At 40.8% G+C, this 25,821-nt stretch overlaps 1 protein-coding gene across 5 annotated transcripts in view; it reads left to right on the top strand.

Annotated features, from left to right (window-relative positions):
• The first annotated feature begins 2,696 nt into the window (after nt 1-2,696).
• REV1 (REV1 DNA directed polymerase) overlaps nt 2,697-25,821 on the top strand; it is a 92,648-nt gene continuing 69,523 nt past the window's right edge. For 4 of the 5 annotated variants that reach the window (XM_059943211.1, XM_059943213.1, XM_059943214.1 and 1 more), the window contains exon 1: nt 2,697-2,890. Coding sequence is in view for 1 of the 5 variants with exons in the window: in XM_059943215.1 (XP_059799198.1) it covers nt 2,866-2,890 (25 nt within the window). In the remaining 4 variants the exon portion in view is untranslated. Of the gene's footprint in view, nt 2,891-11,324; nt 11,397-25,821 lie in introns of all 5 variants that reach the window. The other variant, XM_059943212.1, reaches the window with a different exon arrangement.

Here is a 25,821-nt window from a genome sequence, read left to right on the forward strand (position 1 = left end):
TTTCTAAGTTTCTGTGGGCTTGTGCTCATTCTTGTTATTATTTCGTCTTTCAGCATAAATTGCCTTATAACATAAAAGCATATATTGCCTTGTAACAGTCATCAAGATCACTCTTTCCTAAGAGCAAAGCACGAGTTACAGTGTGTATTTCACCCAAGGGACTTGAGTACAAATCTTTGTTTTTTAGTGGTTTCATGTTCCTTTTTTTTCTGTTTTTGGTATTTGAGAGACTAGATGTGGATCTTTCCGACAAAAGTTTACTGCTGGATACGGAGGTTAAAAGATAACAGATCCATGTCCTTACCCAGGGCTGTCCCTGCAAGGGTCACGGGTCTGCACTTTCATAGGATCTTGAGATGTCAGTAATATTAGACGTTTCAAAAATGATTTTTAATAAAGTTCAGAAAAGAGGAATAAGGTGCAGTGCCACCAAAGTTCTCCCCCATGTGTGGGAGTCCAGAGTAGACATCTCAGCTGCTTTACCCAAAGGTCAGGCCAACTCCCCTTAGACTGGGAAAGACAGTCCTCATGAAAATAAATGGAAGTAAATAAATGAATGAATGAATGTAGGTGACGGGATAAAATTGAAATAGAAGGGTCTTCAGGCATTGTGGAATATATTATGGGATAGCATAACAGAATATTCTAGAATGGGCAAAAAGAAAACTAGCAAAGATTCTGGGGTTTGTATACATTTTATTTATGTATTCTTTTTTTTTAATATTTTACTTATTTATTTATTTATTTATTTATGGCTGTGTTGGGTCTTCGTTTCTGTGTGAGGGCTTTCTCCAGTTGCGGCAAGTGGGGGCCATTCTTCATCGCGGTGCGCGGGCCTCTCACTATCGCGGCCTCTCTTGTTGCGGAGCACAGGCTCCAGACGCGCAGGCTCAGTAATTGTGGCTCACGGGCCCAGTCGCTCCGCGGCATGTGGGATCTTCCCAGACCAGGGCTCGAACCCGTGTCCCCTGCATTGGCAGGCAGATTCTCAACCACTGCGCCACCAGGGAAGCCCTATTTATGTATTCTTTATCTCTCTTTTTATCCTATTGTATCTAGAGAGCAACCTGATTTTTTTTTTTCCCTTATCGGAGCCTGCCTACTAATTTGCACTAAAACGCAGTTAATACCGTCTTACTATATTCTGTAAAGGTGTTGCCAAGGTCAGTTAGCTCAGCGTCTGTGTTTCTTTCTTGAGAAAATACAGAAAACAACAATAACAACAACAAGAACCTTTGACTCAAATAGAGAGTGCGAAAAAATTGAAATACAACGGTATTTTTTTCCAGTAGAGTCCACAGATCGTTCTCCAATTTGAAAATCGAGTTTTGCCATTTCATGTTAGTGGAATACTGACATTTAGAGAGATGGATTAAAAAAACATAATTAATAAGGGGCTGCCACTGTTTTTCTGTGGCATCTCAGCAGATGATACCCTGATGTTGCAGCTGGCAACTGAGTCTATTGAAATGACGCCGTTTGTATTAAATTACGACGTTTCAGAAAAGCATGCAACGTGATTTTGTAGGGTTAGAGACAAGAATACTGAGGTTGAAGTGCATTTATAGAAGTTTCTAAAGTGGCAAAAACGAAGGGGCTCGAAAAAAGAAAGTCATTTGAATATTCTCTGAATTACCAGTAAACAAGCCTCAGCTCTGCAAAATCAGTTTTGAAAAGAGTACTAATTGTTTCCTAAGCACTTGAAAACTCTTAAAGTCTCTCAGGTAAGGGAAAAAGGGGGAAAAGTGTCGAGCCTTTGCAGGGAGGTTCGCTTCATGTTTGTGCATTACAACAATAAAGACTATTATAATAGCGATGTGGGATCTCCGGGCAAACCGACATTGCCAAGAGGGGGAAAATGGTCCTTAAGGAACAATTGTCTTTAGCCAGAAGGCCCTCAATTAAAATTGCATTTAAGCACACATAATGATGGTTTTTTGTTTGTTTTTACAGTAGTAGCAAATTGCTTTCGCGTGTTATCCCAGTGCTGCATGTGGGATGGGACACCTGCCGCAGGTTTACGAATATCCAGGTGCAATGCAGGGCGGGACTCATCGCGCAGGGAATGGTGTTCGCGCCCCAGCGGGAGCTGGCAACGCTTAAACCCCGCGGCGCAGCGTTCATTCCCACTAACCTCTGTGGGCCTTGATTCCCGGTCGCTCCCTGACACAGCAAAGTGTCAGTTCACGTGTGTCCCTTCCTCCACTAGATGTCACTGTAAATCAACCTCTCGTGGCGGGGGACCTGGGTGTTTTACGGATCGTCCAGGGTTACTAAGCATGGTCAGTCCCTGAACTAGTGTCCTCCCGGACTGGGGAGTGCAGCGCGGGGCGGGGACTCGGAGAGACGAGGACAGCGCATCAACCCCCGCGGGAGGCGCGCAGGTCTCGGGGTGCAGGGCGGGCGGCGCGCTCTTCTCCGCCCCCGCGAGCGAGACAGTCACGTGCCGCGGAGGCGCTGACCCCCGCGGGCGGGCCTGGGAGGGGCGCCGCGCCCGTGGTTCAGGGTCGCCCGAGGCTAGGCGCGAGGCGGGCGCTTGCGCAGCGCGGGGCGGAGCGCGAGCAGGGGCCGGGACCGCCGCGGGCGGGGAAGGGCGGGGAGGAGCCTGGGAGCGCGCCGGCCGCCGGCCGCCGGAGGGGGAGGGGCGGGGCGGAGCCGCGGCGCGCGCGCCCGTCGGAGGGGGAGGGACAGAGCAGCCACTGGGCGCGCTCAGGGCGGCCGCTGCGAGCGTGGGGCGAGCGTGGACCGCGGCGCGGCGGTGCGACTCCTTCCCCGGCCCTCCTCCCCGCCCCAGGCGAGGGCACCGTGCGGCGGCGGCGGCGGCGCCGGGGCCAGCGAGGCCGGAGGAGGCGGCCGTGCCCGGGCATGGTGGTCTGGGGCAACGCGGAAGGTGAGCGACCCCCGGGCCGGCGGCGGGGGTGGGGGCGGGGTGGGACCGGCCTCGCGTCGCCGGGCGGCGGCCCGAGCGCGGGCGGCCTGAGGCGGGGCGGGGGCGGCGCGCCGGCCCGGCCCCCGCGGCCCTTGGTCTCGCGGCCTGGGCGGCCCGCGGCGCCCGGAGCGCGGCCGCTGCCGGGTTATGTAACGCGTGACCTCCCCTTCCCCCTCCGCCATGGCGCGGCCGGCCCGCCGCCCGCTCTCGGCTGCCCGCTGAGGCGCCGCGCCGACGACTCCCGCCCGCGGCCCTGCCCGCCGCGCCCCGCCGGCGGACGGCTCGCCGGCCTCGCTCGGACCGCGCCATTCATTCGTGCGCGCGGGCTGCCGGCCGGGGCCACGCGCTGGATGCTCCGCCCGTCCTCCCGCCGCGGCGTCTTCCCCGTGACCCCGCATCTCCCCCCCCACCCCAACCTTGCCCCGCGTAGGATCCCGGCATCGGTGTCGGACTATCCGAAGGCAATTTTTACTCACTTATTTTTTCCTTGTTACTTATCTGTTGCCTTGATAGGCAGAGCTCCTTTTCCCAACTGTCCTGGCAAGTGCCCCTTTCCCACTTCACTCCTTGTGAAAATGATTCAGCACCTGTGCAGACGGAAAGGGGCACTTCCTTGTATGTTTCCCTGCTCTTTCTACCGAAACCCGGTTTGTAAAGAAATACCTTAGTGTATCACTCATTAGTTGACCCCCCCACCTCCCTGATTTAAAAAAAAAAATTGCAGGTGGTGTAAGCCTGCTGTTTCTATCTTCTACATCTTTTCAGGTCACGTCCAGCATAGAAATGGTATCATTTAAGTGAAAATAACGAGACTAGCACATAGCATCAAAGGGCTTGTAACTAACTGGTAAGGACTTGATGGAACGATTCTTAATTCTGTCTGTCTCCCCGGCCTCTCCACTATCGTCTTCCAGAATTAGCCATTTCCTCTTTAGGGTAGGACATAGGATAACCTTGGTTCTTCCTGTGGACTTCGCGGTAACCCGTCCTGTGGGGTACCGTTTACCTGCTTTCCACACTTCCATCTCAGCTTTCCTACGTAGCCTTGTCTTAGCCGGAGCAGATGCTGCGGGCGTGTAGTTCCCTCCCTGAACTTCTAGACTCTTGGAAGCGCACCTAGCGTCCCTCTTTTTCCAGTGATCCTTCCCTGGTCTAGAAGGATCTCCATTCAATTCTTAGGCTGTTTATTTGCCACTTCTCATGTGTTATGATGATTATCTTTTTATCCGTATCCTCTTTTTCTTTATCTCCAGGTCTTTTGTGGGCAGAATCTGTGCCAAACTTGTCATAGAACATTACTCCTATTTCATGGTAAACAATACGTATTTAAGTTTTTCTTTTTCTTTTTAAAGGCAGGAATCACTCTTTTAGGATTAATTTCTTTGAAACCTCAAGTAGTAAATACGTTTTCAAAATAATGTGTTTGAATATGTAAGATCACTCCATTTTCTCCAACCCCAACTGCAAAACTCAGATTCTGTGTAAGAGAAAGAAACCCGTCCCCACCAGCAACAAGCTAGTCACTAATAAGAGAGACTACATGTAATGTATATTTTATAGTCCTTTCTTTGATAGCTGCTGTAGTAGAAAGATAAGAACTTAAGAGTTAGATGTAGATTAAAATTCTAGCTCCACCCATTATTAACTGTGTGTCCTTGGACAATTTAAGTTACTAATATCTCTGATTTTTTTCTCATTTGTATAACGAAGATATTTCCTACCTTGGGTAACTGAGGATTAAATGAGCTCTTAAATGTAAGGCATCTAGTGAGTCCCTGGTACGCAATGGTGCTCCGTAAATACAAATTCCCTTTGGTATTCCTTTTTATTGCAGTTCACAGTCTAGAATGAGCTGAGATGTGCTGAGACAAAGCGTGAGAAGAAAGCTAATCACAAGAGCTGATAGGTACCTCTTCTTGTCTCCAAATAAATGAACAAGCCCTAAACTAAAGAGCAGTAAAGCTCTTTCTGCTTCTCAAGAATGTATGAGTGTATGTGACATATTATAATAAATCCTGGAGTATATTAAATAGAACATTTATAAATGAAGGCAATACCTTTTAATCTTACTTTCCTCCTATAACAGCTCCCACTAAAGCATTAACGTGGATATTAAAAAGAATCTATGGGAGATGAGGAAGGAGGAATATTAAGAAAGTATTTTTCAGGGGCAATTAGGTTGCATGCTGTCCTTTTAGTATCTCATCTACTTATAAACAGTACGTGAATCCTAGTCTGAGTTCAAGTATGTCTCCCTTAGACTGTTGCAGCAGTGCCTTCCCCGGTGTCCCTATTTCTGTCGCTCCCTTCCCGACTGATCCCCACATAACAATCAGAGTGATCTTTTTAAAGACATAAATCATATTGTCACTCTCTTGGTGAAAACCCTCCAAAAGCTTCCTGTTAGCCTTAGAATTGAATCAGAACTTTTTGCCGTTTCTCGAACAAACCAAACTGTTCTTCTCTCAGGGGTGTTATGCTTGTTGTTCTTTTAGTTGGGCCACCTCTTCCTCCGGGTGGTTATCTTGCTCAGATGTCATCACGTCAGAGTGATCTCTGATCCCTACAATAGAAGCCAGCCCCTCTCTCTGTCACTTTTGATTCATTTTGCTTTATTTCTCTTCATAGCATTTATTACGAGGCAGAGATACACTCTTCACTTACTTACCCGTTTCTCCCATAAGACTTGTTTGTTCCAAAGCCTCTCCCCCACTGGAGGGCAGAGGCCTTGTCTGACTTGTTCATGGCTCTGTCTCTGGTGCTTAGAAGGGTGCTTGGCACATAGTAGGTTCTCAATAAAATTTGTTAAGTGAATTAAGTGAACGAGTGGTATAGTTGATTTAAACATTAGTTCTGGAGTCAGACAGCCAGGGTCAGAATCCTGGCCCCTGCCATTTACTGATTGTGTGGCCTTGGGCTAGTTAATATCTTTCGGTGCCTTAGTTTGCTCATCTGTAAGATGGGACAATAATACCTACTTTATACGATTATGGTAAGAAATAATTGAGTTAATGTATATAAAGTTCTTAGAACAGGGTTATTTCACAGTTTTGAAAACCAGTACTTGAAATTAGCTTGGAGTATTCACTTAGGACTTTGTGTTTTTGTGTGAGATTAAAAATGCAAGCATTGAATTTTATCTTTATTACTTTCACTGAATTTTTCTGGCTACCAAAGTTATATTTATGGAACTCCTTTTTAAAATAAATACATTTTGTGGATGTCTAGAACGGATTAAAAAATAAACTGCTAAGAATGGTGACTGGTATTTGGTCTTAATGGGTAAGTCAGCTTTTTTATTCTTAGATCTGTGGAAGATGCTAAGAGTGATTATCTCAGCAGCTGCCCACTGGAGTGGCTTTTATATATTTCCCTTTGAAGTTCAGCTAGAGATGTAATTGTGCTGATGAAAGGACTTGCTGGAGGCTGAAGACAGGAAAATCCTTGAGATACAGTTGAAGTATGAGTCCTGTAGTAGTTGGGAAAGGAAAGATATTTTACCATCTTTAGTGTGTTCAATTTCTGCCTTCTTTCATTATGGGTTCCCCACCCCCAAACTGTATTTGTAGAAACTAAGCTGCTTGTGGTGATTGCCCTTGCGTAATACCAGTTATTTTTACTTAGTCCACTTGTCCTTAGTAAAATGCCTCTTTGTAGGAACATTGTTTTATTTCATTTCTCAGTCTGAACTTTAGTCAATAGGATCCTAAACTTTGGGCCTTAAACCTAAAAAAAAAAAAAAATCAAAATACTGCTCTGTGTAACATTTGTTACAAAGTTTAATAATAATTGCTAAATCATTAATATTTACTGTGTGTCAGGCTCTTTGCTTAGTGCAGGATCTCATTTAATCTTTACAACCACCGGGTCAGGTGGACACAGTTTTAAAGAAACAAATTTAGAGAGATGATGCTACTTGGGCAGGTCACACAGGTGAGAAGGAAGCCAGGATTTCAGTCTGCTTCCACCTGATCCCATAACCCAAGGTCGCAACCACTTTGCTATGAGGCAGGTAGAAACAAGGTTTCTGTTTGGAAACTTGCGTTGTGTTTCATCAGGTTATTTGTATGTGTTGTTCTTCTTGACTACTGGCAGTTTTATCGTTTTATGGCTGTTTTTTTCTTTTCTTTTTTTTTCTTGTTCTTTTTGTTTTTTGGCTCTAACTACTACAGATCTTCCACAACTTACAATGGGATTACTTTCCAGTAAACCCATCATAAGTTAAAAATGTTGTAAGTAAAAATGCATTTAATACACCTAACCTACTGGACATCATAGGTTAGACTAGCCTACCTTAAACGTGCTCAGAACACTTACGTTAGCCTATAGTTGGGCAAAATCAAGTGAGACAAAGCCTATTTTATAATAAAGTGTTGAACATCTCGTGTAACTTATTTAATACTCTCCTGAAAGTGAAAAACAGTGTGGTTGTGAGTGTATCAGTGGTTCCTCCTCCAGATCGCGTGGCTGACTGGGAGCTGTGGCGCTGCCCCTTCCCAGCATCACAAGAGAGTACTGTACCGATGTCTCTGGCTCCAGAAAAGATCAAAAGTCAAAGCGTGGTTTCTGTTGAACGTGTATCACTTTGGCACCACCATAAAGCCGAAAAATTGTAAATCGAAGCATCATAAGTTAGGGACCATCTCTACTATACTTAAATGTCTGTATTTTTTATGAGTGTGAAACATTTTAATAGGTTGATGACATGCAAAATCATTTTTTCCTTATTAAATCATTAAAAATAAGTCAGCATCATGTGTGTCGTGGTAGGTCAGCTTTGTAATCAGTTTGAAAAGGTTTTGCATAAAATAGATGTGATGCCTCAGATTTAGGAAAACCTGAATGTCTTTAAATTTGGTTAAGGCTAAAAGAAATTTCAGGTAGCAAGTAAATGCATGTGTTTCTGCTGATCATGGAGCCAGTCTTTATTATTTTTGTGTTTAGTAAGTAAGGAAGGACTCATTGGTGTGGAGCTTTTTTACACAATGGTAAGTTTTAATGATTTTTGACATCTACTTGTGACACTTTAAAAATTTGAAGAATATCTAAATTATGAGTTGTTGACTTCTCAGCACTTAAGTAGATTCAGAATGCCAGTGCTAGGATGAACCCTATAGATTCTGTAGGCCATGCCCCTGTATTTTCCTGGAGGAAAAATGAGACCCAGAGAATCATCTGATGATCGAGGAGAAACAGGACCAGAATCTAGGGTTTTGTGGGGTGGGTTTGTTTGTTTTAATACTTTAAAGCCATTTTTTTCTCTGCTACACTAAACTGCCCCCTTCATCCTGCAGGGTAAGACCAGTGTATGCTTAGTATCTTATGTTCAAGAGGTTAGAGAATTGAGCAATATATTCATGTAAACTTGTGATTTAAAGTCATGAGGTTTTTTTTTTTTTTTTTAATCATTGGCTTTAAAGTAATAGAAACGATTCTATAATGTAGTTAGAAATTATGCTTTTTCATTCATGTAGGCAAGTAACTGTCTTATGCACATAAGATGGTTTGACAAGCTTTTTAAAGACCTGATCTTTAAAGATCAGATCTTGTGGCTTTATCCTTAAATTAAAAGATTAGTTAGGGATGGGCAAAAAAGTTGGTTGTGATGTGAACCATTTTTACTTGAGCCCGGTATCTGAGTAACCAAAATGTTGTCTATTGCTTTCAATCATGCCTGATCAGAACCAAGACTAAAATGAGCTCTTGGGAAGTTTAGTCAGAAAATAGTAGCTGAGGGGCTTCCCTGGTGGCGCAGTGGTTGAGAATCTGCCTGCTAATGCAGGGGACACGGGTTCGAGCCCTGGTCTGGGAAGATCCCACATGCCGCGGAGCAACTGGGCCCGTGAGCCACAATTACTGAGCCTGCGCGTCTGGAGCCTGTGCTCCGCAACAAGAGAGGCCGCGACAGTGAGAGGCCCGTGCACCGCGATGAAGAGTGGCCCCCGCTTGCCACAACTAGAGAAAGCCCTCGCACAGAAAAAACGAAGACCCAACACAGCCAAAAATAAAATTAATTAATTAATTAATTAATTAAAGTTAATGGGTTAATAAAAAAAATAAAATAAAGTCTTTTAAAAAAAAAAAAAAAAAAAAAAAAAAGAAAATAGTAGCTGAATTTTACGTTTTCTAAACTCCGTCATTTCTACACTTGAGATTGCTAATATGTTTTTATCATTTAGGCACTACTCTTAGTTACGTAATTGAAATTATGATTTAGATTCCTTACTCTTAAATGCTTTTCATCAAATTTCTCAATTTTATCTTATAATAAGCTGTATTTCTAGATGACTTACTGGCTATTTTAGGCCTTTTTTATATAAATTTTAAAATTTATTTGTTTGTTTATTTTTGGCTGCGTTGGGTCTTCGTTACTGCATGCAGTCTTCTCTAGTTGTGGTGAGCGGGGCTACTCTTCGTTGCGGTGCATGGGCTTCTCGTTGCAGTGGCTTCTCGTTGTGGAGCACGGGCTCTAGGCGTGCGGGCTTCAGTAGTTGTGGCACACAGGCTCAGTAGTTGTGGCTCGCGGGCTTAACTGCTCCAAGGCATGTGGGATCTTCTGAGACCAGGGATCAAACCCATGTCCCCTGAATTGGCAGATTCTTAACCACTGCACCACCAGGAAAGTCCCTATTTTAAGCCTTTTTAAAAACTTAAGCTGGACGATCCTGAATTTAAAAAATATTTTAACAATTTCTTTAACGTTTTTGAGAGCATAACCAAAAAAGTCCCTTACTTTTTCTAATGCTTTATGCCTTAAAAAGTGCTTTCGCTTGACTTTTTCTCATTCAGCTGCCATAGAGTCCTGAGAAGAGAGGTAGGGCAGTATCTCCTATTTTATAGGCACAGTGTGATTCTGGCATTAACCACCCAGTGTTAGGACAGACGTCGCAGGTTAAGGGCACAGTCCACCAGACTCCCCTTACTTCAGGTGCCAGCTGCAGGCTCCAGGGCTTCCAGGCCACCTGCACTTCTCACCAACTGGCCACATAACTGGGAGTTCCCACAGCCCCCTCAGATTTGATAATTCGTTAGAATGACTCACAGAACTCAGGAATGGGCTGTACTTAGAATTATCATTTTATTATAAGGGATACAAACCAGAACCTGCCAAAGGAAGAGATATGCAAAGAGAGGTCTGGGAGGGTCCCAAACATGATGCGTCCGTGTGCTCAGGACACATCATCCTCCTGCATCAGTTTACGATTACCAACCAGGGAAGTTCACCCAAGCCTCAGGGTCCAGGGTTTTTATTACATTGGCACGACTGATTGAGTCATGGGCCACAAGGTCGAATTTCATCTCCAGACCCCTTCCTTTTCCAGGAGGTCAGGCTGATAGCATGTGGCTCAAAGCCAACCCTCTAATCACTTGGTTGGCCTTTCCAGCATGGCTAGCCCCATCTTGAAATGAGGGGCCTACTGGGAGTCACCTGTTAATAAAAGATGTGTCCTAGGGGTCCACCACGGATAACAAGGAGACTCCTATCAGTTGTGAAATTCCAAGGGTTTAGAGTCTCCCAGGAACCAGGGACAAAGGCCAGCCACACTGTTCATTAGAGAACAGTAGCTGAAGAGGTGAGAACAGATGCACAATTGTTACAGTTCAAAGTAGAACACACCTCTGTAGTAGTAGCTCGGAGATCTCCAGTATACTAAAAATTAGAGCAGGTTGCATTTGAATATATTTATGTATGTAGAAAGATTGACTTCTGTTGAAAATTATAGCATTTTTTTAATCGGTATAATAGTATTTGAAACGTGGGTTGATGTTCATTTGAGTGAAATATTTTATTTACATAAATTGTGTTGTAGGTAGGGTTATAAACTACATACTTTTTAGTATTTTTTTAAAAGCACAATAATTTTGGCTCAAAAAGTTTGATTTTGGTGTTTCTTTTTGAGCTTGTAATTTTAGGCTTAGGTTATTACTACTGTTAACTGAAAGGAAATCTAAACTTAATGAAGGTGGAGGTGTTGATAATGTATTTGTTGTTAGAGCTGTAAAAATGTTGTAGTAACTTAGTTGCCACTTTGAATTTTAGATCTTGAGTTGAAGTTACTAGCTGTTCAATGTTTTTTTGCATATTGTTTATGCCCAGTAGAAAATCTTACTTCTGATTGTCACTTAAAGGTTATTACATTCTCTTGGAGCTCACTGAATGTTTCTCAGAAATAGCGTCTATTAATTCAGGCATAGAGTGCTAAATAAGGATGACTTCTAAGTGTTGAAGAATGTAGCATCTCCTTAAAATGTCATAGCATCCTAAAAAGTAGTGGGTTTTTTTTATTGTTGTTGTTTTTAATATAGGGGGTTCTTGGCATGAAGCAAGGGAAGAGAGGCCAAAAGGTAATGCAGTGGCAGTTTCTTCAACATTCTACTCTATTTTCACTTGCAGTTACATTTACCATAAGGATTTGTGAGAAAAGAGATTCGTGACAGATGGAACTGATAGCAGATCTAGAGAAGAGTGAGTTTGACCATATTTTTTGAATTGCAGTTACTCAGAAGGAGTTGTTTTTAGTTGTATGCCACCATGTATGCCGGTTCACCTTGTGAGTTTGGAAATCTAATGCATTGTGTGGATGGAATACATGAGATGAGGACTCCTGCCGAGACAGGTTAATAAATCTTGGTGTAGGTGAGGCTCCGGAGCCAGAACCTTTCCCACCTGTGTGCAGCCATCCCATCCCCCATCATTTATATACACAGGTTCACACTTCCTTTCCTGACTTTCACAAAGGAGGGTTCAAACTTCTTAGTATGATATTCGGGGCCTTCTGTTACATTCCCTCAGCTACCTTGTTAGTTCATCTGTCACTGTCTCTGTGTCAGCCCCAGAATGTTGCCTTAAACATCTTTTTCTCTTTTATGTTTTTGCTCAAGAATTTCCTTCTTCTTGAATTCACCCGCTTACTCCCCTCTGCCTGTTCAAATCCTACTCATTGCCCTCAGCTCAGGTCCGCCTTTTCAGTGAAGCCTTCTTGGATCTCTTCTCCAAGGTGAGCTTTACTGCTGTCTTCTGTGTTGTCTGTTGTGTTTTTGTCAGTGCCTCTAATGTTGGCTCCTGATTGTAGTTCTATGCAAAACTTTCTTCTCTAACAGGTAACTTTGGATTGTGGTTTACACTTTACTCATCTTGAAAACTGCAAACTACAGTAAATACTCAGTGAATATGGAGTAACCTGTTAGATCAGACCTGGGATTTGGGGGGAGAGGGAGTGGGAGGCAAAGGACAGGAGAGATCTCCCTCCCAGACCAACTGGGGAGTTGCCTTTACGCCTGTTGTGAAATTCTTTCTACTAGTGCACACTGTAACAGCATTCTTTCTACATAGTCTACTCTGTCTCATTACTTCTGAACTTCTCCGGTCCTGGTCTCTGTTCTCGGTGGCCACTCTAGGTACCCTACAGGCAAAATTGGTGGTTCTCAAAGTATGTGCCTCACACCAGCAGCATCAGCATTACCTGGGAACTTTTTAGAAATACAGATTCCCAGCCCCACTCCTGACCTACAAAATGAGAAACTTGGAGTTGGGGCCCAGCAGTCGGTTTTAACACATTATTGACCGGAGACATATCAGTACATTTTTAGAGAGTGATGCAATTAACATCACCATGCGAAGTTGTTGGAGCTTAAAATTGATCAAGGGTTCATTATACAACTTATGACTGTCATTATCATTCACATTTTGCTCCTTTAGGTTTTTGTTCCAACCTTGTGTATATTATAAACGTAAAATTTTCAAAAATGACGTATTGCAAAATTTTGAGTGAAGAAGAATTTTTCAGTGAATTTTATGCAGATACATTCTCTGATTGTCCGAGCAACGTATATACTAATGTCTCAGAAGATGATAGTTCTTCATAATATAGTTCTGATTCAGACGATGTGAATATTAGAGCAACAAAAAGACAAAAAACCTTAGTGATTGATTCTGATACGGAAAGTGAAAATGAAGCTCACGATGCTGGAGAATGCTCCTTTTCTTCCACAGAAGAGTGGATTGAAGACAACATTTCACAAAAGTTAGAAGACTTTACAGGTGTGTCGGGTGTAACTATTGAATGTAATAACCCACAAAGTGTTAGTGAAATAACAGAATTAATTTCTGGCCAGCCAAAATAAAAACTGCCGGCCACGGGCATTAGATTCTGCAGAAATCCCCTGGTCAGTAATGAGTTTAACGAGCCCTCTAAGTGATACTGGTGAAGGCTCAAGAATGAGAACCGCTGCTCAGGATACAGCCCCCTCTTCTTTGATGTTACCTCCTTTATTCTCCAGCTGAGTTCTGTCCCTGTTTACTTCTGCTGTGGCCTTTGGAATCTTTGATTTATTGCAACCTTGAACTTTTCTACAGATAACCCTTTGGCTTTCCTATGAGACTGTGCTGTCTCTCCTTAGTGAAGATCACTGGCTTCTTACTCCTTCTTGTAGACTTTTTGTATCATATCATCTCCAGATATTCTTTTCTTTTTCTCTGTAGCCTGATCCCTACTTTTGGACATGCTGACTTTGAGATGCATGTGGGACATCCTGGTGGAGATACTTAATGAGCAATAGGAGTTCATGAAGGTGAGGGAAGGTGTTGGGAAGCCAGTTCATCTTGCTGCACCCTGGAAAGCCAGAGAAGGAGGTTCTTTGTACTTTATTAAAACGGTGTCTTCATTTTCTTTCCCACCTATGGAAATCTATAATTACAGGGAAGAAAATTATTAGTGATTCTTTTAGAACGCCTCCTTCCGCTTGTTTTCAAATGACTGTTTTTGTTAGATCAGTCATTTGCAGTTGGGGAGGGGTGCGTATTTTCATTGTTATGAATAACCAAGAGAATAAGAGAGAAATTTGTTATATTAAATTGTTTGGGATAGAACATTTGCTTTTAATAAGATCAGCTTCAAACTGGGACATTATAGATGTTTGTTATGCATTTTCAGTTTTAATACAGGTTTCCCCTGCTACCTGAAAGTAGAGTGTTCCTGTGAAACCTTTCTTAAGCCGAAATGGCCGAAAGCAAAGAAACCATTACCGCAGGGCTCATCTAGCTAACGGATGCACAGAATAAACCAAGATAAAGCACAGATGCTCACAGACAGTGACACAGTCCCAAACCATGGGGGCTTGATGCTGAGATGCTGAGCAAGGTTCCCGGGCAAGGACTGGGCGGTACCAAGGTGCCCGGGGTGCACGCTCCCTCTGCAGCAGGCTGCTGTAAGACAGGCTGAATGCTGTTTTTGCTTTGCCCTTTTTGTTTTGTAAAAGTGAAAATCTTCTTGGGGTTTCTTTTGGTTAGCGGAAACAGGTACTAATGTAGGTCTTTCGTAAGAGCGAAGTGGTGCAAAGTAAGCTTTTGAAAAGTGGGGGATGCCTGTGTATCCAGACATTTTTCTTAAGTATCTTATTGCTTGTCTCCCCTTTTATTTCTGTGTCGTTTATTGAAATAACTGTCTCTAAGTCATAATATGAAAACAGTGAAATGCACTTAACGTTCATTAGGGTGCAGGCTAACCAGGTACCAGGGTGCAAGGCTGTGACAGAGACTTGAGAGCACAGTGATGCAGAGAGTGAAGAAGTAGTTCTCTCCCCTGTGATGGAGGTGGCGGTTCACAGCTGATGAGCTACTGCTTGTTTTAGGTCATTCGGGGGCCCAGGTTCCTTCTGTTTGCTTAGCCATCTGCTAGCGTATTGTCCTTATTTTCTTGGTTGAAGCCAAGTTACCTCACAGCTGCATTCCAAAAAAAGTAAACAACTTCCTTTAAGAATAGATGGCACAGATTTTTGTATACGTTACTCTGCTCGCATCTCATTGGCCAGAACTTAATCACGTGGCCACTCCTGATTTAAAGGAGCTGAGGAAATGTAACCTCTTGGCAACCCTGCTCCCCACTAAGAGGGGTTGGAAGAGGTGTTCTTTTCCTAAAAGAAAGGGAGACTGAACACTGGGGGACAGTTGTCATTCTGCCACTCCAGAGTTTGGGGGTCCCCAAGACCACCCTCACGTTCAGTAATTCACTAGAAGGACTCAGAACTCTTGAAAGCCGTTGTGCTCGTGGTTATGATTTATTACAGTGAAAGGTTACAGGTTAAAAGCAGCCAAAGGCATGGGGCACACAGGAGAGGTCCACGTGTGGAACTTTGAGTTGTCCTCACCACAGGAATCTGGGATGGAGGTGACTTCTGTTAATGACAACTGACAATGCCCATGAAGTATTGCCAACCAGGGGAGCTCACCTAAGCCTTAGTGTCCAGGGTTTTTATTGGAGTTTGGTCAAATAGATGAGGTTGACCTTCCGTCTCCAGCCTCTCAGAAGGTTGGTAGTGCATGGTCCGAAGCCTCCACCGTAAATCACAAATCATGTTGTTAGACTATCTGGAGTGACTCTTAGCCCCTAGATAAACAGACATTTGTCAGGCAGGGCATTCCAAGAGCAAAGGCCAGACCCCTCTTTGAGCAGGGTTAATTCTTTACTGTATAGCCATGTCTGTGCATAGCCTTTGATTTTTTTTGACAGAGTAGCATAATACGTGTACTTTTATCTTAAAAGCCTTTTTAAAAAATGGATAGATATATAGAATCATACATTTAAAAAACTGCAAGAAACTAGAGTTTGTCAGGTCCACCTCTGTACACAAATGAAAGAACTAAGGTCTGACTGCTTAAAAGGTCAGTTAAAGCTGGTAGTGTCTCTGGGTCTCTACTTCTCATGAATATGGACATGTACAGTTGGGGTCTAGATGCAAGCTGTTTGTTGGACCTGTTTTCCTCCTTAGTCCTTCTGTCACATGTATGGCAGCTACTGTTTCTGACCCAGACAGGTGCTAGGGTCGAAGCATCTGTTTTGTTGAATTGTATTAGGCTAGTTCAATTCAGTAGGAGTGTTCTTTTCAGAAGTTTATTATACTGATAGCATTGTTCGTTTCTCCACTGAAGATTTGGAGACATAGGTTTGTACAAGATAAGTGTGATTTTGTACCACAAACCGGCCGTGCTGCCTTATCAGATATTTTATCTTAGCTCTTCTACCCTAGAAGGCGCCTGTGTGCAAAATAGCTAGTATTTGGCCTGCCTACTCCATGGATGTGTTGTCAAGATAAATAGGATATGTAAGGACCCCTTGGAAAAATAAAAGCACTATGGAAATGTAAGATATAGTGGTGTGTTGAAATTTTTAAAATTTAAATGTTAAAAATTTAAGGAGTACTGAAAAAAAGGAAATGTAAAGTGTCAGTCAACAGGTGAATTTTTTAAAAGAAGGTGGGAATATGGTAATTTTCCCTTCCCTTTTCTGTTTCCTGTATTTTCTCAGTTTTCTGCGGTAAACATACAGTGCTTTTATAAATCGAGAAGGAAAAACTATTTTTGAAAAGGAACACTTAGCAAGACTGAAGACTGAAAACACGACAAAGCAGTGTATAAACACAAATCATAAATTTGGAGGATAATAGAGAATGCCTCAAGAAAAGATAGATCAGACTCAGTTCTAGAAAAGGCTTATGTACCCACACATATAAGTTGTTGTTTAGAGAGTGCTGTGTATATTGTAGCCCCTTTTATTTGGTGGGTTAAAGTTCTTTGAAGTCTGTGTTTGTTTGGTGTTGATCAAAATGGTATTATATAGTACAGGAATTGTTTAACTGTGCATAAAAAAATTGATAGTAGGAAAATGCTTCAGTATACTGAAGGTGAAGAGACCAGGTTAAAAAAAAATTTTTTTAAGGGTTCTATTAGACTAGGAATACTATTTGGTCTAAATATCTTGACATTTTATTTTTATATGTTTTTCAAAGGTATTTTAAATACATGAAATACATGCTGTATTACGATATAAACTGTCAGAGCGGTTTAGAATTTCTAAAAGCCAGTATATGGTGAAGACAAAAGATTGTTACAAAGGCATAATAATGCCCTTTACACAGGTGTCTGACTGTTGTTTTTAATACCTTGGTGAAAGTCTCTTCAAAGTCAAAACCTGACTAGTATGTAGGTGGGTCTAGAAGAAGGTTCTGCTTCCCTGAGTTTTGAAATTCAAGAATCTCCATTGTGCTCTAATAACTTCAGTGGTCTGAGAACTATAGCCTTAGACAATGATGGTCTCTAAGGTTGAACCAAAACAAAACCTCAAAACAGCTGTTTATCTGGTGTTGAAGCCTTTAGCATTTAAGGACAGATGAGAGCCCAGTGGAGCAGCTTTGTTAAACTTTGTCAGTGACTGTGTCCTAGCACTTCATTTACTTTGTCAGTCACTCATGAGGACGATACTTGGCCCTAGTAAATCAGTTTTGCGCATGGCCTCCCACTGCCCTCCCCAGGAAAAAATCCGAGATGTGCTATACAAGTGTCCTGGAGAAGAACAGCCTCCTTCTGAGCTTTGTGTCTTAAGTGGACATCCCGGTTACCCCCTTCCTTGCAGCTGGCCAGTCCCCGTGAACCCAGTTGCCAGTGTCAGAGTCCTTTTTTTTTAAACTTTCTTTGCTTGTTTTTAAAAATATATTTTAAAAAGTTTTAATTGTGGTAAAATACATATAACATACAATTTACCATCTTAACCATTTTTAAGTGTGCCACTCAGTGGCATTAAGTACGTTCACATTGTTGTGTAACCATCCCCACCATCTGTCTTCCCAGAATGCTTTTCACCTTGCATAACTGAAACTGTACCGATTAAACAGTAGCTCCCTGTCCTCCCAGCCCCTGACAGCCACCATTCTGCTTTCTGTCTCTATGAATCTGACCACTCTAGATACCTTGTATAGGTGGAATAATATGGCATTTGTCTTTTTGTGACTGGCTTATTTCACTTAGCATAATGCCCTCAAGGTCCATCCATGTTGCAGCATTTGTTGGAATTACCTTCCTTTTTTTTTTTTTTGAATTTTATTTTATTTATTTTTTTAATACTACCTTTTTAAGGCTGAATAATGTTCCACTTTATGTATATACCACACTTTGTCTATCCATTCATCCATCAGTGGACACTTGGGTTGCTTCTATCTTTTGGCATTTGAGAATAATGCTGCTGTGAACATGGGTGTGCAAATATCTTGAGACCTTGCTTTCAAGCCTTTTGGGTATGTACCCAGAAGTGAAATTGCTGGATCATATGGCAGTGCTATTTCTAATTTTTTGAGGAACCACCATAGCATTTTCCATAATGGCTACACCATTTTACATTCCCACCAACAGTGCACAAGAGTTCCAGTTTTTTCACATGCACGTTAACACTTATTTTCTGTGTTTTTTTTTTTTTTTTGATTGTAGCCATCCTAATGGGTATGAGATGGTATCTCATTGTGGTTTCAGTTTGCATTTCTCTGATGGTTAGTGATGTTAAGCATCTTTTCATATGCTTAATGGCCATTTGTATATTTTCTTTAAAGAGATGTCTATTTGAATTTTTTGTCCATTTTTTAATCAGTATATTTTTTATTGTTAAGCTGTAGCACTTCTTTATATATTCTGGATATTAGTCCCTTTTCAGGTAGATGTTTTAAAATATTTTCTCTCATTCTGTGAGTTGCCTTTTGCTCAGTTGATTGTGCCTTCTTGATGCACATTTTAAAATTTTGGTATAGTCCAATTTATTTTTTTCTTTTGTTGCCTGTTCTTTGGTGTCATCCAAGAAATCATTGCCAAATCCAATGTCATGAAGCTTTCTCCTATGTTTTCTTCTAAGAGCTTCATAGTTTTAGGTCTTACATTTAGGTCTTTGATCCATTTTCAGTTAATTTTTGTATATGGTGTACGATAAGGGTCCAACTTTATTCTTTTGCCTGTGGATATCCAGTTTTCCCAACTTCATTTGTCAAAAAGACGGTGCTTTCCCCCGTTGAATGGTCCTAGACAAGTCCTTTTAAATACACAGGTCCCTGGGATGGGTCATACCTTAAGCCAGTTAGTAAGCAGTTTCTTAATTGTTAGCAGAGAATTGACAGCTAACTAAGGTAGAGAAGGAGGCCCTGAAGAAGGAAAAAAGAGGTGTTGAGCAGTGATGTGGTGGGAGTTGCAAGTAAACTTGCTGTATTGTGGCCTTGCCTGGTGATGGTCTGCGTGGCTGCGCACTGATTTCTCTGCATTTGTGTTGCATTCGTGGATGAGTGTGCTACCATGATACGCACATTCATTCTTCCAGTGTGTATTCATTTCTGTATTCCAGTTCATTCAGCAACTATTTCTTTTTTTTCCTCATAATTTTTTTTTCTTGTTTACTTTTATTTTTTTTAACATTTTGAAGAGTGTGGCCCATTTTATTTATTTATTTATTTTTTAACACCTTTATTGGAGTATAATCGCTTTACAATGGTGTGTTAGTTTCTGCTTTATAACAAAGTGAATCAGCTATACATATACATACATCCCCATATCTCCTCCCTCTTGCGTCTCCCTCCCTCCCACCCTCCCTATCCCACCCCTCTAGGTGGTCACAAAGCACCGAGCTGATCTCCCTGTGCTATGCGGCTGCTTCCCACTAGCTATCTATTTTACGTTTGGTAGTGTATATACGTCCATGCCACTCTCTCACTTTGTCCCAGCTTCCCCTTCCCCATCCCCGTGTCCTCAAGTCCATTCTCTACATCTGCGTCTTTATTCCTGTCCTGCTCCTAGGTTCTTCAGAAACTTTTTTTTTTTTTTAGATTCCATATATAGGTGTTTGCATACGGTATTTGTTTTTCTCTTTCTGACTTACTTCACTCTGTATGACAGACTCTAGGTCCACCCACCTCACTACAAATAATTCAATTTCGTTTCTTTTTATGGCTGAGTGATATTCCATTGTATATATGTGCTGCATCTTCTTTATCCATTCATCTGTCGATGGACACTTAGGTTGCTTCCATGTCCTGGCTGTTGTAAATAGAGCTGCAATGAACATTGGGGTGCATGTATCTTTTTTTTTTTTTTCACACACACTGTATTTTATTTTTACAAGAGATAAGTAGACTGACACCAAGCATTGTACATGGATGACCACAACAAAAGCAACAATGATTGCAATTACCAAACATGAAACACACTCATACTATGTCATAATATTGACATTCAGTCCAGCAATCCTCCACTGTAACAGCTCCTTTACTTTGCAGTGAAAATTGATTTGTATATTCTTTGCCTCTGAGTCCTTGTGGGATTTTTTTTTTTTTAATTCAGACAAAGTCACAAAAATTATACTCATCCTCATCAGTTCACTCAGTCCCATGTAATTGATTTTTTTTTTTTCATCTTGATCTTTTGTTAGCACTTTTATGAGTTCATCAGTTTTTCATTAGAGTTCTGAAAATGCTTATTCATTCAGTTCAGCAGTACAGTCAGTTACCAGAAACCTGTACTTGTCAGTTTTTTCCATGAGTTTCTTGAAGATGAAAGCCTTTTATAGGAACATATTTGCAAAAGCATCAGAGTACACCCGGAACTGTCTGTAAATGACAAAAGACTTAAAAATGACCACTGTTAAAGGTTAGATGAAAGTTCATAATAATGCAGTTGACAAGAAAATTAGTTATTTCTGAGATATACATTTTAAAGTAATAACTAGGATTATTACTTATAACATTATACCAGAACATATAAGATTTTTAGAAATTTCATGTAATGTCTGAACATTTATATTAACATATTTCCATACAAATAACCCAATGAAAGTTTAGTATTAGTTGTTTTGTTTGTTTTTTTATACTGCAGGTTCTTATTAGGCATCAATTTTATACACATCACTGTATACATGTCAATCCCAATCGCCCAATTCAGCACACCACCATCCCCACCCCACCGCAGTTTTTCCCCCTTGGTGTCCATATGTCCATTCTCTACATCTGTGTCTCAACTTCTGCCCTGCAAACCGGCTCATCTGTACCATTTTTCTAGGTTCCACATACATGCATTAATATACGATATTTGTTTTTCTCTTTCTGACTTACTTCACTCTGTATGACAGTCTCTAGATCCATCCAGTTCTCAACAAATGACTCAATTTCGTTCCTTTTTATGGCTGAGTAATATTCCATTGTATATATGTACCACAACTTCTTTATCCATTCGTCTGTTGATGGGCATTTAGGTTGCTTCCATGACCTGGCTATTGTAAATAGTGCTACAATGAACATTGGGGTGCATGTGTCTTTTTGAATTACGGTTTTCTCTGGGTATATGCCCAGTAGTGGGATTGCTGGGTCATATGGTAATTCTGTTTTTAGTTTTTTAAGGAACCTCCATATTGTTCTCCATAGTGGCTGTATCAATTTACATTCCCACCAACAGTGCAAGAGGGTTCCCTTTTCTCCACACCCTCTCCAGCATTTGTTGTTTGTAGATTTTCTGATGATGCCCATTCTAACAGGAGTGAGGTGATACCTCATTGTAGTTTTGATTTGCATTTCTCTAATAATTAGTGATGTTGAGCATCTTTTCATGTGCTTCGTGGCCTTCTGTATGTCTTCTTTGGAGAAATGTCTATTTAGGTCTTCTGCCCATTTTTGGATTGGGGTGTTTGTTTCTTTAATATTGAGCTGAATGAGCTGTTTATATATTTTGGAGATTAATCCTTTGTCCGTTGATTCGTTTGCAAATATTTTCTCCCATTCTGAGGGTTGTCTTTTCGTCTTGTTTATGGTTTCCTTTGCTGTGCAAAAGCTTTGAAGTTTCATTAGGTCCCATTTGTTTATTTTTGGTTTTATTTCCATTACTCTAGGAGGTGGATCAAAAAAGATCTTGCTGTGATTTATGTCAAAGAGTGTTCTTCCTATGTTTTCCTCTAAGAGTTTTATAGTGTCCAGTCTTATATTTAGGTCTCTAATCCATTTTGAGTTTATTTTTGTGTATGGTGTTAGGGAGTATTCTAATTTCATTCTTTTACATGTAGCTGTCCAGTTTTCCCAGCACCACTTATTGAAGAGACTGTCTTTTCTCCATTGTATATCTTTGCCTCCTTTGTCATAGATTAGTTGACCATAGGTGCGTGGGTTAATCTCTGGGCTTTCTATCTTGTTCCATTGATCTATGTTTCTGTTTTTGTGCCAGTACCATATTGTCTTGATTACTGTAGCTTTGTAGTATAGTCTGAAGTCAGGGAGTCTGATTCCTCCAGCTCCATTTTTTTTGCCTCAAGACTGCTTTGGCTATTCGGGGTCTTTTGTGTCTCCATACAAATTTTAAGATGCTTTGTTCTAGCTCCGTAAAAACTGCCATTGGTAATTTGATAGGGATTGCATTGAATCTGTAGATTGCTTTGGGTAGTATACTCATTTTCACAATGTTGATTCTTCCAATCCAAGAACATGGCATATCTCTCCATCTGTTGGTATCATCTTTAATTTCTTTCATCAGTGTCTTATAGTTTTCTGCATACAGGTCTTTTGTCTCCCTAGGTAGGTTTATTCCTAGGTATTTTATTCTTTTTGTTGCAATGGTAAATGGGAGTGTTTCCATAATTTCTCTTTCAGATTTTTCATCATTAGTGTATAGGAATGCAAGAGATTTCTGTGCATTAATTTTGTATCCTGCAACTTTACCATATTCATTAATTAGCTCTAGCAGTTTTCTGGTGGCAGTTTTAGGATTCTCTATGTATAGTATCATGTCATCTGCAAACAGTGACAGTTTTACTTCTTCTTTTCCAATTTGTATTCCTTTTATTTCTTTTTCTTCTCTGATTGCCGTGGCTAGGACTTCCAGAACTATGTTGAATAATAGTGGTGAGAGTGGACATCCTTGTCTCGTTCCTGATCTTAGAGGAAATGCTTTCAGTTTTTCACCATTGAGAATGATGTTTGCTGTGGGTTTGTCATATATGGCCTTTATTATGTTGAGGTAGGTTCCCTCTATGCCCACTTTCTGGAGAGTTTTTATCATAAATGGGTGTTGAATTTTGTCAAAAGCTTTTTCTGCATCTATTGAGATGATCATATGGTTTTTATTCTTCAATTTGTTAATATGGTGTATCACATTGATTGATTTGTGTATATTGAAGAATCTTTGCATCCCTGGGATAAATCCCACTTGATCGTGGTGTATGATCCTTTTAATGTGTTGTTGGATTCTGTTTGCTAGTATTTTGTTGAGGATTTTTGCATCTATATTCATCAGTGATATTGGTCTGTAATTTTCTTTTTTTGTAGTGTCTTTGTCTGGTTTTGGTATCAGGGTGATGGTGGCCTCATAGAATGAGTTTGGGAGTGTTCCTTCCTCTGCAATTTTTTGGAAGAGTTTGAGAAGGATAGGTGTTAGCTCTTCTCTAAATGTTTGATAGAATTCACCTGTGAAGCTATCTGGTCCTGGACTTTTGTTTGTTGGAAGATTTTTAATCACAGTTTCAATTTCATTACTTGTGATTGGTCTGTTCATATTTTCTGTTTCTTCCTGGTTCAGTCCTGGATGTTATACCTTTCTAAAAATTTGTCCATTTCTTCCAGGTTGTCCATTTTATTGGCATAAAGTTGCTTGTAGTAGTCTCTTAGGATGCTTTGTATTTCTGCGGTGTCTGTTGTAACTTCTCCTTTTTCATTTCTGATTTTATTGATTTGAGTCCTCTCCCTCTTTTTCTTGATGAGTCTGGCTAATGGCTTATCAATTTTGTTTATCTTCTCAAAGAACCAGCTTTTAGTTTTATTGATCTTTGCTATTGTTTTCTTTGTTTCTACTTCATTGATTTCTGCTCTGATCTTTATGATTTCTTTCCTTCTGCTAACTTTGGGTTTTGTTTGTTCTTCTTTCTCTAGTTCCTTTAGGTGTAAGATTAGATTGTTTACTTGAGATTTTTCTTGTTTCTTTAGGTAGGCTTGTATAGCTATAAACTTCCCTCTTAGAACTGCTTTTGCTGCATCCCATAGGTTTTGGGTCGTCGTGTTTTCATTGTCATTTGTCTCTAGGTATTTTTTTATTTCCTCTTTGATTTCTTCAGTGATCTCTTGGTTATTTAGTAACGTATTGTTTAGCCTCCACGTGTTTGTCTTTTTTACGTTTTTTTCCCTGTAATTCATTTCTAATCTCATAGCGTTGTGGTCAGAAAAGATGCTTGATATGATTTCAATTTTCTTAAATTTACTGAGGCTTGATCTGTGACCCAAGATGTGATCTATCCTGGAGAATGTTCCGTGCGCACTTGAGAAGAACGTGTAATCTGTTTTTGGATGGAATGTCCGATATATATCAATTAAATCTATTTGGTCTATTGTGTCATTTAAAGCTTCTGTTTCCTTATTTATTTTCATTTTGGATGATCTGTCCATTGGTGTAAGTGAGGTGTTAAAGTCCCCCACTATGATTGTGTTACTGTCAATTTCCTCTTTTATAGCTGTTAGCAGTTGCCTTATGTTTTGAGGTGCTCCTATGTTGGGTGCATATATATTTATAATTGTTATATCTTCTTGGATTGATCCCTTGATCATTATGTAGTGTCCTTCCTTGTCTCTTGTAACATTCTTTATTTTAAAGTCTATTTTATTTGATATGAGTATAGCTACTCCAGCTTTCTTTTGATTTCCATTTGCATGGAATATCTTTTTCCATCCTCTCACTTTCAGTCTGTATGTGTCCCTAGGTCTAAAGTGAGTCTCTTGTAGATAGCATATAGATGGGTCTTGTTTTTGTATCCATTCAGCCAGTCTATGTCTTTTGGTTGGGGCATTTAATCCATTCACGTTTAAGGTAATTATCGATATGTATGTTCCTATGACCATTTTCTTAATTGTTTTGGGTTTGTTTTTGTAGGTCCTTTTCTTCTCTTGTGTTTCCCACTTAGAGAAGTTCCTTTAGCATTTGTTGTAGAGCTGGTTTGGTGGTGCTGAATTCTCTTAGCTTTTGCCTGTCTGTAAAGCTTTTGATTTCTCCATCAAATCTAAATGAGATCCTTGCCGGGTAGAGTAATCTTGGTTGTAGGTTCTTCCCTTTCATCACTTTAAGTATATCATGCCACTCACTTCTGGCTTGCAGAGTTTCTGCTGAGAAATCAGCTGTTAACCTTATGGGAGTTCCCTTGTATGTTATTTGTCATTTTTCCCTTGCTGCTTTCAATAATTTTTCTTTGTCTTTAATTTTTGCCATTTTGATTACTATGTGTCTCGGCGTGTTTCTCCTTGGGTTTATCCTGTATGGGACTCTCTGTGCTTCCTGGACTTGGGTGGCTATTTCCTTTCCCATGTTAGGGAAGTTTTCGACTATAATCTCTTCAAATATTTTCTCTGGTCCTTTCTCTCTCTCTTCACCTTCTGGGACCCCTATAATGCGAATGTTGTTGCGTTTAATGTTGTCCCAGAGGTCTCTTAGGCTGTCTTCATTTCTTTTCATTCTTTTTTCTTTAGTCTGTTCCGCAGCAGTGAATTCCACCATTTTGTCTTCCTGGTCACTTATCCATTCTTCTGCCTCAGTTATTCTGCTATTGATTCCTTCTAGTGTAGTTTTCATTTCAGTTAATGTATTGGTCATCTCTGTTTGTTTGTTCTTTAATTCTTCTAGGTCTTTGTTAATCATTTCTTGCATCTTCTCAATCTTTGCCTCCATTCTTATTCCGAGGTCCTGGATCATCTTCACTATCATTATTCTGAATTCTTTTTCTGGAAGGTTGCCTATCTCCACTTCATTTAGTTGTTTTTCTGGGGTTTTTTCTTGTTCCTTCATCTGGTACATAGCCCTCTGCCTTTTCATCTTGTCTATCTTTCTGTAACTGTGGGGTTTTTTTTGGGGTGCATGTATCTTTTTGAATTATGGTTTTCTCAGGGTATATGCCCAGGAGTGCGATTGCTGGGTCACATGGTAGTTCTATTTTCAGTTTTTTAAGGAACCTCCATACTGTTCTCCATAGTGGCTGTATCAATTTACATTCCCACCAACAGTCAGCAACTAGTTCTTAAGTAACTGTTAAATGAAGATAAGATAAACCCATACATGTACATATGGCTAGATGAAT

The sequence above is a fragment of the Balaenoptera ricei genome, chromosome 13 (genome assembly GCF_028023285.1).
Source record: "Balaenoptera ricei isolate mBalRic1 chromosome 13, mBalRic1.hap2, whole genome shotgun sequence".
Classification (NCBI taxonomy): domain Eukaryota; kingdom Metazoa; phylum Chordata; class Mammalia; order Artiodactyla; family Balaenopteridae; genus Balaenoptera; species Balaenoptera ricei.